Source organism: Salvelinus namaycush, chromosome 8 (genome assembly GCF_016432855.1).
Source record: "Salvelinus namaycush isolate Seneca chromosome 8, SaNama_1.0, whole genome shotgun sequence".
In the NCBI taxonomy this organism is placed as follows: Eukaryota; Metazoa; Chordata; class Actinopteri; order Salmoniformes; family Salmonidae; genus Salvelinus; species Salvelinus namaycush.
The window spans coordinates 47,555,621-47,569,956 of NC_052314.1; the positions used below are offsets into that span (position 1 = coordinate 47,555,621).

General features: G+C 41.2%; 1 protein-coding gene across 5 annotated transcripts in view; it reads left to right on the plus strand.

Annotated features, from left to right (window-relative positions):
• The first annotated feature begins 335 nt into the window (after nt 1-335).
• Nucleotides 336-14,336, plus strand: part of LOC120052758 (coiled-coil domain-containing protein 149-like) — a 35,148-nt gene continuing 21,147 nt past the window's right edge. For 2 of the 5 annotated variants that reach the window (XM_038999856.1, XM_038999857.1), the window contains exons 1-3: nt 336-500; nt 8,891-9,052; nt 11,957-11,995. In XM_038999856.1, the coding sequence (XP_038855784.1) occupies nt 450-500; nt 8,891-9,052; nt 11,957-11,995 (252 nt within the window). In that variant the 5' untranslated portion in view covers nt 336-449. Of the gene's footprint in view, nt 501-5,482; nt 5,664-5,992; nt 6,305-6,458; nt 6,822-8,890; nt 9,053-11,956; nt 11,996-14,336 lie in introns of those variants that run through there. The other 3 variants (XM_038999854.1, XM_038999858.1, XM_038999855.1) reach the window with 3 other exon arrangements.

The window sequence follows — 14,336 nt, forward strand, 5'->3', positions numbered from 1 at the left end:
GAATACATTAACAAAGGCTATGAGCATTACCTGATTCTGTAGGCTATAGCCTTTAAACCTATGCATTTACCTCAAGATGAGTGTGATAAGTGCACCACCCTATGTTTAAGACCGACATTGCAGGGCATTGAGGCAAAAGGAAAACACAATATTTCGTTTACAAATGCATTAAAATGTACTTTCCATGTCGGCATATTTGCATAACAAAGAAGACACAGATCACACTGAAAGGTCAGTCATATTCATATTAATGACCCTGATAGCTGCTCAACTCTGCTGACGTTTCACACGCACGCACGCAACTGACAGACAGGCGGAAGTGAGGTAGACTGAAATAGCATAATGTCTTCCTATGCAGAATAAATACAGTGATGCTTCCCTCCTGATACTGACTGTACCGCCAAGCTTGATAAACGACAACATTGAAAGGCTGCCATAAAACAAACGAGATGAATTCCTCAAGAAGAAGCGAAAGTGATTGGCAGGGTTTGGTCAGCGAGGTGAGTTTATTCAATATGCCACTGCCTCCATGTAAAACTTAATACATCGGCTCACAGCTGTCAGTATCTTTATCACGTTGTTTGAAATAAATGTGGCTACAGTATCTCGTTTTTGAAACACTTCCTATAGCCTAAATATGAATGTTTGTCGGGTAGCCTATTTAATCTACAACGCAGTTGCATATTTCAAATTCAACATGCTAGCCTACAACAAACTAGAACTGATGTGTACAGGGTATTTTATTTCCAAGACAGAACCGCTACGTCGTTTCTTTTGATAAATATGACGGCTTGAACATGGAATGAGATCCAACATTTTGACGCATGTTCATTTTAAATGGAAATGGATTAACCGTGGTTTAATGCGATTATAACATCGTCCTCGTTTGTTAGGAGGGAGGGAAGACTGCCTAGTACTGCACTAATAAACATCTAAATGTTTTCAATAAAGTCCATTACATGTTTTCCTGCTACGGACATAGTCTTCCTTGTGGGCCTAGGCTATATGCTATCCCCGATAACATTTGGGAGCATAAGGAAGTACATTTTGAGAGAAATCCAGACAAATGTTTTCACACGGTGCTGTACTGTTGGCCTACAGTACATTCTAAGCTTATTTACAGAAGCATTTGTTAACAATTAGGGTAAGGTTAGTCAGTCAAAAAGCACACAGGCGCAGAACAGGAATGTGACAGCTATATAAAGCATTATATAAACTATTCCAATCTTTATTTTGGTCATGTATTCATTAGGTGTGTAATGCAACGCTATGTACAGTTGAAGTCGGAAGTTTACATACACCTTAGCCAAATACATTTAAACTCAGTTTTTCACAATTCCTGACATTTAATCCTAGTAAAAATTCCCTGTTTTAGGTCAGTTAGGATCACCACTTTATTTTAAGAATGTGAAATGTCAGAATAATAGTAGAGTGATTTATTTCATCTTTTATTTCTTTCATCACATTCCCAGTGGGTCAGAAGTTTATATACACTCAATTAGTATTTGGTAGCATTGCCTTCAAATTGTTTCACTTGGGTCAAATGTTTCAGGTAGCCTTCCACAAGCTTCCCACAATAAGTTGAGTGAATTTTGGTCCATTCCTCCTGACAGAGCTGGTGTAACTGAGTCAGGTTTATAGGCCTCCTTGCTTGCACACACGCTTTTTCAGTTCTGCCCACAAATGTTCTATGGGATTGAGGTCAGGGCTTTGTGATGGCCACTCCAATACCTTGACTTTGTTGTCCTTAAGCCATTTTGCTACAACTTTGAAAGTATGCTTGGTGTCATTGTCCATTTGGAAGACCCATTTGCGACCAAGCTTCAACTTCCTGACTGATGTCTTGAGATGTTGCTTCAATATATCCACATAATTTTCCTTCTTCCCTCTTCATGATGCCATCTATTTTGAAGTGCACCAGTCCCTCCTGCTGTAAGAACCCCTACAACATGATGCTGCCACCCCCGTGTTTCACAGTTGGGGGGGTGTTCTTCGGCTTGCAAGCCTCCCCCTTTTTCCTCCAAACATAACGATGGTCATTATGGCCAAACAGTTCTATTCTTGTTTCATCAGACCAGAGGACATTCTCCAAAAAGTACGATCTTTGTCCCCATGTGCAGTTGCAAACTGTAGTCTGGCTTTTTTATGGTGGTTTTGGAGCAGTGGCTTCTTCCTTGCTGAGCGGCCTTTCCGGTTACGTCGATATAGGACTTGTTTTGCTGTGGATATAGGTACTTTTGTACCGTTTTCCTCCAGCATCTTCACAAGGTCTTTTACTGTTGTTCTGGGATTGATTTGCACTTTTCACACAAGTACGTTCATCTCTAGGAGACAGAATGCGTCTCCTTCTTGAACGGATTGACGGCTGCGTGGTTCCATGGTGTTTATACTTGCGTACTATTGTTTGTACAGATGAACGTGGTACCTTCAGGCGTTTGGAAATTGCTCCCAAGGATGAACCAGACTTGTGGAGGTCTACAAAAAAAAAATTCTGAGGTCTTTGCTGATTTCTTTTAGATTTTCCCATGATGTTAAGCAGAGGCACTGAGTTTGAAGGTAGGCCTTGAAATACATCCACAAGTGCACCTCCAATTGACTCAGGCTAATTGACATCATTTGTCAGAAGCTTCTAAAGCCATGACATAATTTTCTGGAATTTTCCAAGCTGTTTAAAGGCACAGTCAACTTAGTGTATGTAAACAGCTGACCCACTGGAATTGTGATACAGTGAATTATAAGTTAAATATGTCTGTAAACAATTGTTGGAAAAATTACTTGTGTCATGCACAAAGTAGATGTCCTGACTTGCCAAAACAAGTTTGTTAACAAGAAATTTGTGGAGTGGTTGAAAAACGAGTTTTAATGACTCCAACCTGAGTGTATGTAAACTTCCAACTTCAACTGTAGATGTAATGTATAGGTAACAAATTACTAAAGAAGGAGCTAGAGATAAATATAGTCTAACCAGAAAACCTGTTCCAACCCCCCCCCCCCCCCCCCCCCCCCCCCCTTCCAACTGCCCGATTCTGCTGGTCTTCGAAGATTCTGCCATTATGCTCCTGAAGTTGCCGTTAATAGGCTACACCAGCGGTCGCAACCTCATCCATTTGCAGTGCCACGTTATCGTACCATTTCTACTGATCTGCATTGCAGCCTGCAACATTGCAGCCTGCAGGTAGAAAATGTCCATGTAAAATAAATATCATATAAATCACATTGGCTATGCATGGCCTGTCAGCAAGGAACTTTAAACATTGTATCAACTATTAACTTTGATAGCACCATCAGGCTGGACAAACTTTAACATTGTATAAAATCATTTGGGCCCTCTGAGTTTTCCGTGCCAATAAGCTCCTGACAAACAGACACAGCTGTAGACTACCTTCTACCTGATCTGAGTGTTACATTTGTTTTCCCCTTTCATGCTGAGTGGTTGTCAAAAGGGAGAGAGGGCTGTAAAGATTTTTCAAATAGGCTACTTTGAGGAACTATTGTCATTCTCAATGGATGTAAAAACAGACTTTGTTTACTTGCTGTTTGAGGCGATGGTGAGTTAAGACAATCAGAAATAGTATCAGATCCCCAACTGGGCACATTTTATAAGCTATCATTTGCGCGCACGCCAGGTAGCCTAGGCCTACTTCTATGCGTAATCGGGTGCGTGTCCTTACTCAAGATTGACAGTAGCGCTCAAAACAAAAGACAAATAAATTGATAACTCGTAAATGTAATGAAATAAACCCCCCCACAAAAATGTTCACATGTAGCCTAGGTTGTGCACTGCAAACAATGTGTGCACTCCTACAATGACAACTTTAAGACTGTAATAATATATTGAATGCATAAACAGAAATTACCGTAACCAAACAAACATTATAGAGTAGAAATGATGTGAATTAATGGTAAATGTGGTGATACTGGTGTGCCATCCCCGCGGCCTCACTGTTCACTGAGACAGCTGTTAATCAGACAGCTGTGAATGTCTCGTGTGCCATGCATTCTTTTTTATATATTTGCCACTAGTTGACAACAAAAAAAATCGTATATATTTGCCACTGGTCGACCAACAACCTATCGACCAAACAATCGACTAAATGGGATCAGCCCTACTTTAAGAAAATATCTCAGTGACTTTGAAAGAGGGGTCTCAAAGGAGCATAGAGGGTTTAAAGTGTGTGTGTGTGCATGCTCAGGCATGAGATTTCAACCAAATTGAACCATTATGGGAGATTCTGGAGCAGTGCCTAAGACGGTGTTTTCCACCACCATCAACAAAACACCAAATTATGGAATTTATTGTGTAAAAATTGTCACATCCCTCCAGTAGAGTTCCAGACACTTGTAGAATCTATGCCAAGGCACATTGAATCTGTTCTGGTGGCCCAATGCCCTGTTAAGACATTATGTTGGTCAGGGTTCCCATGGGTCCTTGAAATCCTTGAAAGTTTGTTAATTTGAGAGAAAAAATCCTTAAGTTTTTGATAATATACATAAATAGACATGGGTCATTGAAAGTGCTTGAATTGATATATTTTGTGCAAGAATATAAATTGCAGTTCTTTAGATTCTTTAGATTAATTATTTTGTAACTTAACGTCAGTAACAGACTGACCACACCGCTCGCGTCGCGTGCGAGATGTAGAAAATGTAGAAATCTATGTTATTCAATTATTGCACCCACACTGCTCGCGCACGCCAACGAGCGTCTGCGTTGCCAAGGGCTAAAATAGAAATCAGTTCTATTTCTGATGCAGATGCTCTGCAATTCCTGCCTCTCCCATCTCCTCATTGGTTTATAGAAGCAGGTACCCACATGCCATCTCCTCATTGGTTATACCCATCTCCTCATTGGTTATACCCATGTGGGTGACTGAAAGACGAACTAGGTCAGTGGCGGTAATGCACCTAATTTATGAAAGTTGTCAATCGCAATGTAAAGTCAAGAGAAGAAAAGGCCTGGAAGGAAGAGTAATGACTAGAAACGATTCGGTTGACCGTTTTATGTGTGGATTAATTGGCGAGTAGAGGACCTTGTGCATTTCAGGTAAAATAACAACTCAATGTTTATATCCCAGGACAAATTAGCTAGCAAGCTAACTAACTAAATTGCCATAAATGTTTAATACTTTTCGACCTGTCCCCAAATTAATATATTTGGTTCAGAGTTTGTTTTGATATTTTAACCTGCGTGTCGTGATCGCGTTTGGTGTGGGGGGACAAAATTAATTTCTGCACTATGGCGCACAATGGTTTGGGCGCAGCTGATTTGGGTTTCGCGTAATAGGCTAAATTCCGCTGTCTGCATGTGTGTCTTCCGCCGTCTGTGCGTCCTTGTTTCACGCGTCACCTGCCTCGCAAGTGCGACGGTCAGGTGCATGCATGAGTGATTGAAGTTGAATGATGCAGGTTAAACAGCGGCAAGGAAGCGAGAAAGCTAACGTTAAGTGAACCTTCAACTCTGCCTGGAAAATGTACATTCCAGGACTCGAGGCTCACCAAAGACATTTACAAAGACTGGCTTGTTAAAGATCCGCGGGACATCCATATGGCCCGATGAAGAGCCTACAGCAAATCAATAAAAGTGCACGCCATGGGCGAAGCAGCTATGACGAGCCATGCTGCTGGAACATCACACATGACGGCACTGCACAAGTTAAAAGCAGGTAGGTCCTACCCCTGGTAACATGCAGAAAGGAATACAACAACCATAGTTAGTTACTAACGTTAATTAGTTAGCTAGATTATTCCAGTTGGGTAAATTAAGTTGGGTAAATTTAACTTTAACGTTACAGAATTATTCGGTAAAATTAACGTTTGCTAGGTTGTTGTTAGCTAACGTTATCTAGATGTCAGTCAGTTCTCCCACAAAATCACACCTGTCAATATAGTGCTAGCTAGCTAATGTTAGCCAACTTGAGGCAAGCAAAGCTGGACAGTGAACATTTAAAAATAAATGACGGTTTGCTGACATTGACTGAAAGTTTACATTTAGTTAAAGGACGTTAACTAGAGTCGTTAGTGACAACGTTTCATGACTAATGCTAGTTAACGTTAACCAGCTAGCTAGTCATTCATCAGACTTGGACACTTATTTTCTTACAGTTCCCACTCTATTGAACTAAGTGGAAAAGTCATCGTCATCTACATCACCACCTAGACAATCTTCTACAACTACTACCACATTCACCACCTCCTCAAGACAGTCCGTCATAACTTCCCAAAGAGGACACATTGTGGGCTGAGACATTGTGGTGTCTGAATATGATGAAGTCTCACTACTCTTTCCACTCTAGTGAACGCACGGGTGAGTGGTATGGTTTATAAACTGTCACCTGTAACATGAAATTATTTTTAGGAACATGTTTGTTTTCATATTCTCTCTCTGAAACACGTTCACACACAGGCTATAAACAGAAATAAGTGTTTGAAATCAATCTTTTATTTTTTTTAAATTTTAGGTGTGCTGTTCTTAGTGATGTTCCCAGACAGTGCAGTAGCCAAGACCTTCGCATGCGGGGCAACAAAGACCAGCTATGTGTGCACAGATGGCTTGGCTCTTCATTTCAGGCATTTGTTGTCTAAAAAACTGTCTGCTGGGGGGAGGACTATGTTTTTCTCTTTGATGAGAGCCTTAACAGAAAAACAGTCAAAGCAGTGTGACTCACGCCTGTTTATGGGATAAGGACAAAGTCGTGACAAGAATTTATGATTCTAAATCCATGGGACATGCGACTGCTTTGGACCTTAAAGCTGTCTATGAGAAGAGCACCGAAGATCTACCAAAGAAAAACATGCTTCAGATCTCCATGGGTGGACCAAATGTAAGTTGGGCATTTTACTCAAAGGTTGAGAAGTCCCTCCTTGATTTTTATGTACACCTTATAAACATTGGCAGTTGCGGTCTCCATATTGAACATGGAGCGTTTCAGAAGGGAATGGAAGAAACCGAAAGGAAAGTCGACAGTGCATGCTATGTACCAACTTCTGAAGGATACTCCAGCCCGCAGGGAGCACTACCTTAGCATAATTGGATCATCAGATCCCCCAATGCCACTTAGGTTTTGCAAGGCACAGTGGGTTGAAAATGCACCCGTGCTTGAACGAGCTTTAAAGTTTTTACCCCATATGGCAACATGTGAAGGCTGTAGATCCAGGCACAAAGTCCTTTGAGGTGGTTCAGGAGGCCGTTAAGGACCCTCTCATGACAGCAAAACTGAATTTTATCTTGTCATTGAGCAAAGGGACACCATTCCTCCACACGCTACCAGACCGATAAGCCCATGGTGCCATTGTTCAAGCTGCTTAAGAGCATGATAAGCAGATTCATTAAGCCAGACCTCATGAAAGAAGCGAAGAGCCCTCAAACTTCTTGATGTAGAGGTGAGCCAGTCATCCAATCACATCGACTCCTCACAGGTAGACTTGGGCTTTGTTACTTGAAGAATCGTGAGTGACTTGCCCGTGAATTTTTTTTGCCAGAGAACATTGATGGACTTCAAAATCGCTTGCAAGAAGTGTATGGTCACAACTGTTAACAAACTCATTGAGAAATCCCCATTGACGTACACTCTGGTCTCACATTTTTCTTTGATCCAAGGGAAATGGCAGGCACAAATGGAAAGATGCTGTCTACAGCAAAATCGAAGATGGCCCTGACCTACCTTGTAAATGGTCAACGGGAGGAAGAAGATTGTGATAACATCATTTGACAATACTCACATTTTATTGATGACATTGTCCAGGCCCAAAACTCAGAGTTTGTAACTTTGATCCTGTCCAAGACAGCGTGGACACATTTACATGAGTACATGTCAAAGGACAAAGAGTTCAGAAATCCTTGGAAACTTTCCTGCCAACTCCTCTTACTGTCACACGGGCAAGCCTCAGTAGAGCACGTATTCTCCATCAATCGGCAGATTGAAGTGGAGAACTTGAAGATTCATACGTAGCACAGAGATGTATAGTTGACCACATAAGAGCTGTGGGTGGCATACATAATGTGTGCATTGACAGATCGCTGCTGATGTCAGTGGCATCTGCAAGGCAGAGGTATGTGACGCATCAAGAAGAAGAGACAGAAGAATGGATGAGCAAAAAACAGAGAAGACCTTATAGATTAACTTAAAGGGAAGAAAAAGACTGACAGTTGACATAAACGCTCGTGAGACCTCGGCAGACAAATTTGCACTTAAAGCGGAGAGCACAGGCAACCTCACTCTTATTACCAAGTTCAATAGCCTGAGAAGGGGTGCTAAAGATAAGAGCTCAAATAGCTGAAATAGAAACACTACTCAACAAAAAAGTGAATGACCTAAAAGTGAATGATCATGTTTTTGCTCTGCGACATGTTTCGTGTTGTTAAGCTGGTGCTAATGAAATAAACGAGGAGTTACTTAGCTCTTCAACTCGTAAATAAGTCTGTCTTTATCGCTCATCTTACACAATATATTGTTTTGCTGTGTTAGAGAAGGCAAGAGACCACGTAGTCTGCCATCACTGTAACACAGCACAATTTGAGATGTGTTCACACATTCAAGCGCCTCTCTTTTTAATTGTCTGTGAGCTTCTGTAAAGCCTGCTAGTTCTCATTATAATAATTCTCAGTGTTGTAACTGTAATTAACCTTGATCCATGTCTCAAACTATGCCATGTTGGGTCCTTGAATTGGGCCTGGTAAGGCCTTAAAGTCCTTGAATTTGATGTTTAAGAAGGTGTGGGAACCCTGGTTGGTGTTTCCATTATTTTGGCAGTTAGCTGTACAGTGTGTCCTGCTTATAGAAGTTTAATATGTCCCACACAGTGATCTCATCATGCAGGCAAGTTGCCTTTTTTACAGTATGTCTGATCTGCTTGCACAAGATGACAATGTGTGTTCCTGTCATGTGTACAGTTCCTGGTGTGTAAGCGCAAGTTGGAGAGCAAGAAGGAGGCCCTCCTGATTCTGTCCAAGGAGCTGGATACCTGTCAACAGGAGAGAGACCAATACCAGCTGATGGCCAACCAGCTCCGAGAACGCCACCAGGGACTCAAGAAGAAGTACAGGGAACTCATAGTGAGTCTACACCCTCGGAATAGGGTGATTTTGGATCAGTTATATTTTCAGAATTAGGGGAGGGGAATCTGATCCTAGATCTGTACCTAGGGGGAAACTTCACCCCGGAGCCACTACTTCACACTACTACTCCACAACTGCTCCTCACATTGCTACAATACCTTACTACTGCCAATCTCACACACACTGAATTACTACACAAGAGGGACATTAAAGGCCTCATTCAATCAAAAGTTGTATTACCGAGTTTTAATAATTCAAAGTGACACTTCCGGTATCACAAGAAATATGAAGATCAAGTTTGATTTGTTGCATGCTTCGTAAACAACAGGTGTAGACTCAGTGGCATGCTTACTTATGGGCCCTTCCAACAATGCAGAGAGGAAAAAGATAAATAATAGAAAAATAATAACACAAGGGATAAATACACAATGAGTGTATTGATAACTTGGCTATATACACAGGGTACCAGTACTGAGTCGATGTGCAGGGCTACGAGGTAATTGATGTAGATATGTACATATAGGTAGGGATAAAATTACTAGTCAACAGGATATACACTGCTCAAAAAAATAAAGGGAACACTTAAACAACACAATGTAACTCCAAGTCAATCACACTTCTGTGAAATCAAACTGTCCACTTAGGAAGCAACACTGATTGACAATAAATTTCACATGCTGTTGTGCAAATGGAATAGACAAAAGGTGGAAATTATAGGCAATTAGCAAGACACCCCCAATAAAGGAGTGGTTCTGCAGGTGGTGACCACAGACCACTTCTCAGTTCCTATGCTTCCTGGCTGATGTTTTGGTCACTTTTGAATGCTGGCGGTGCTTTCACTCTAGTGGTAGCATGAGACGGAGTCTACAACCCACACAAGTGGCTCAGGTAGTGCAGCTCATCCAGGATGGCACATCAATGCGAGCTGTGGCAAGAAGGTTTGCTGTGTCTGTCAGCGTAGTGTCCAGAGCATGGAGGCGCTACCAGGAGACAGGCCAGTGCATCAGGAGACGTGGAGGAGGCCGTAGGAGTGCAACAACCCAGCAGCAGGACCGCTACCTCCGCCTTTGTGCAAGGAGGTGCACTGCCAGAGCCCTGCAAAATGACCTCCAGCAGGCCACAAATGCACTCTGGAGTAGGTTTTTTCGTCAAGGATCTTTCTGTAATTTTCTCCGTTCATCTTTCCCTCGATCCTGACTAGTCTCCCAGTCCCTGCCACTTAAAAACATAATGATGCTGCCGTAGGGATGGTAGGGATGGTATTGGCCAGGTGATGAGTGGAGCCTGGTTTCCTCCAGATGTGACGCTTGGCATTCAGGCCAAAGAGTTCGATCTAAGTTTCATCAGACCAGAGAATCTTGTGTCTCATGGTCTGAGAATCCTTTAGGTGCCTTTTGGCGAACTCCAAGCGGGCTGTCATGTGCCTTTTACTGAGGAGTGGCTTCCGTCTGGCCACTACAATAAAGGCCTGATTTGCGGAGTGCTGTAGAAATGGTTGTCTTTCTGGAAGGTTCTCCCATCTCCACAGAGGAACTTTGGACCATCAGATTCTTGGTCACCTCCCTGACCAAGGCCCTTATCCCCCGAATGCTCAGTTTGGCTGGGCAGTCTAGGAAGAGTCTTAGGGGTTTTTAACTTATTTCATTTAAGAGTGATTGAGGCCGCTGTTCTTTTTTTACATTTCATTTTTTAATTAACATTTATTTAACTAGGCTAGTCTGTAAATAATAATTTGTTCTTAACTATGACGGCCTACCCCGGCTAAACCCTAACGACACTGGGCCAATTGTGCGCCACCCTATGGGACTCCCAATTCACGGTCGGTTTTGATACAGCCTGGAATCGAACCAGGGTCTGTAGTGACTTTTTTAGCACTGAGATGCAGTTCCTTAGACCGCTGCGCCACTCTTGGATCTTCAATGCTGAAGAATATTTTTGGTACCCTTCCCCAGATTTGTGCCTCGACACAATCTTGTCTCAGAGCTCTAAGGACAATTCCTTTCGATCTCATGGTTTGGTTTTTGCTCTGTCTGTGGAACCTTATATAGACAGGTGTGTGCCCTTCCAAATCATGTCCAATCATTTGGATTTACCACAGTTGGACTCCCATTAAGTTGAAACATCTGAAGGATGATCAATGGAAACAGGATGCACCTGAGCAAAATTTAGTCTGTAGCAAAGGGTCTGAATACTTATGTAAATAAGGTATTTCTGTTTAATACTGTCACGACTCCTACCGAAGGTGGCTCCCCTTCCTGTTTGGGTGGCGCTCGGCGGTCGTCGTCACTGGCCTACTAGCTGCCACTGACTTTTTCCTCCCCCTCCTTATTTGTTTATTGGTTACACCTGTTTTTAGTTAGGGTGATTAGTAGGGCTTTATTACCCAGCAGGCCCGCCTGTTGGGTGTGCAGGATTGTTTTGTGTACTGTTTGTACATGCGTGTATGTCACGGTTCGTGGTAGTTGTATTTTTGGAACTATTTTGTTCCCCTTGTGTGTTGGGGCATTTGGTTGGAGTGGTGTCGTTTCACCTTTGTGGTGATTAAAAGTTACGCTACTCTGAACTCTGTCTCCTGCGTCTGACTCTTTCCTCCACTACACCCCGGGCATTACAAATACATTTCCAAAAATTAAAAAAAAACTGTATTCGCTTTGTTATTATGGGGCATTGTGTGTAGATTGAGGGAAAACAATGATTTAATAAATTTTAGAACAATGCTGTAATGTAACAATGTGGAATAAAGAAAGGGATCTGAATACTTTCCGAATGCACTGTATAGTACTTTATTTCTTTACATTTCATAATTTAATAACTATAGTCATATCAATCATACAATTTTACCTTGACTTAAGCGAAGTGATCTGTCCTCACTATCTATTTTTTTTTTCTTCTACATTCTAGGATGGAGACTCCAGTCTACCACCTGAAAAAAGAAATCAAGTAAGTCGACATCAATAGACGCCATGGCGTCAAAATATTTAAATGTTCTTACTAATTGTAGTAACGTGGCAGTCTAAATGTGTCGACTGAAAAGTAAATGATCAACCGTGTCAAATTGGATGACCACGGTAATGGTTTGCATTATGACTGTACTGTACTGACATAACACCCTTGGCCAGCAACTTCCCTATGTCGAGGACGTTATAGTATGCTAGACTACACAGCAAATTTGCGGTGTGTTAAAATCTCTGTGATGAGGTAAGTGTTGTCATTGTAATATCTGAATATTGATTCTAGTGGGGTTAACAGTGGGATCGAAATTGACGCCATATGCGGTGAGTAAATTAAGTGTTATTTGAATCACAGTGGAATCAACGCCAGTTGGTGTTACTCGACTGTGTTGCTTTAATTTCCATTAACTCTGAGTGAAAAAGACATGGGAGGGGCCTCATCATATTTCCAGCATTCTTTGTTGCAGGTTGCTTTTTAGAATAGTTTATTTTAATATGTATGTTACTGAATTAATTAATTGATCTTATGCTACACAAAGATTAATAAATTGGAGTAGTTTTAAAATATATATGTTAAGTGGTTGGACTTATTTCACCCGTTATTGAGATGGTTGTTCCAGTTTAGGTAGTTATTTATCAATCTCCCTACCTTGGCAGGCATTCTATCTGCAGATGCGGGTGATTAAAAGTTACAACTGTTGTATATCCTAAATGGATTCCAATAGGAATTATATAACACTTTGCAAGTCAGCAGAATATTACTTGCCGATGTAGCCTGCAAACCAGGAGTTTCAGACCACTGTGTTAGGGTAAAACTAGGCTGTCAAAGTCTGGTGTTAGGTTCTTATTTTTCTGAGTAAATAACTCAAGAATACTAGAGAAGCTTTAACCAAGTTTAATCATTCCCAAAGGTTCTGTACAGCTGAAATCAGACAGCAAACATTTCAGACATCACAGTTTATATACATCCTACTTAAGACACTCCTCCTCCTTACCGTTTATGGCTCCACATGAAAGAAGGTAACCAGATACTAACCCTGATTACTCCCTTAAGGGGAGCTGACCTCACCTCCTGATCCACAGATATCCATCTGTCTTCCCTATATCAACACATCGCTCTCCTCTCCTCCATCAAACACATTCCAAAGCCTTCTGTCTTTCTTCAGAGAACCATTAACTTCTAACATAGTCTCTTTCATTTCCTATCATTCATTTACTACCTCAATGATCAAAGTTTAGCCAATTCCAACAATGGTATTGTCAAAAAAAATGTATGTGTTCTCATAAATAATAAAATATGACCTTACACACTAACTTAGTGAAGGCTACAGGACTGAAAACCATCGAATGCAACAATCATGTCTGTCACTAGAAAAGACCGTCATGGGTGCAACAGGTACCTCTAAAATTCACTCGAAAGGCACTCTGAGAAATAAATATGCAAAAGGCTTTAGTATTAACACCCAAAAAACAGTTACTGTAAGACCACAGGTGTTAATTCCATTAGACTAAGAAAATGTAACAGCGTCAGCTCTAATAAAGTGTACATTTATCAACAATATTCTGATGGTTCACATACACATTAAGAAAGTGTTACATTTAACATTGTTGGTGTTAAAATTCTGATCTCAAATTTGCTGTGTAGATGTGAAAGAACAGTACCGTGCTTCTACACCTGCATTGCTTGCTGTTTGGGGTTTTAGGCTGGGTTTCTGTACAGCACTTTGACATCAGCTGATGTAAAAAGGGCTATATAAATACATTTGATTTGATATCATGTACAGTTGAAGTCGGAAGTTTACATACACTTAGGTTGGAGTCCATTAAAACTTGTTTTTTCAACCACTCCACAAATGTATTGTTAACAAACTATAGTTTTAGCAAGTCGGTTAGGACATCTACTTTGTGCATGACACAAGTAATTTTTCCAACAATTGTTTACAGACTTATAATTCACTGTATCACAATTCTAGTGAGTCAGAAGTTTACAAACACTAAGTTGACTGTGCCTTTCAACAGCTTGGAAAGTTCCAGAAAATGATGTCATGGCTTTAAAAGCTTCTGATAGGCTAATTGACATCATTTGAGTCAATTGGAGGTGTACCTGTGGATGTATTTCAAGGCCTACCTTCAAACTCAGTGCCTCTGCTTGACATCATGGGAAAATCAAAAGAAATCAGCCAAGACCTCAGAAAAAAAATGGTAGACCTCCACAAGTCCGGTTCATCCTTGGGAACAATTTCCAAACTCCTGAAGGTACCACATTCATCTGTACAAATAATAGTACGCAAGTATGAACACTATGGGACCACACAGCCGTCAAACCGCTC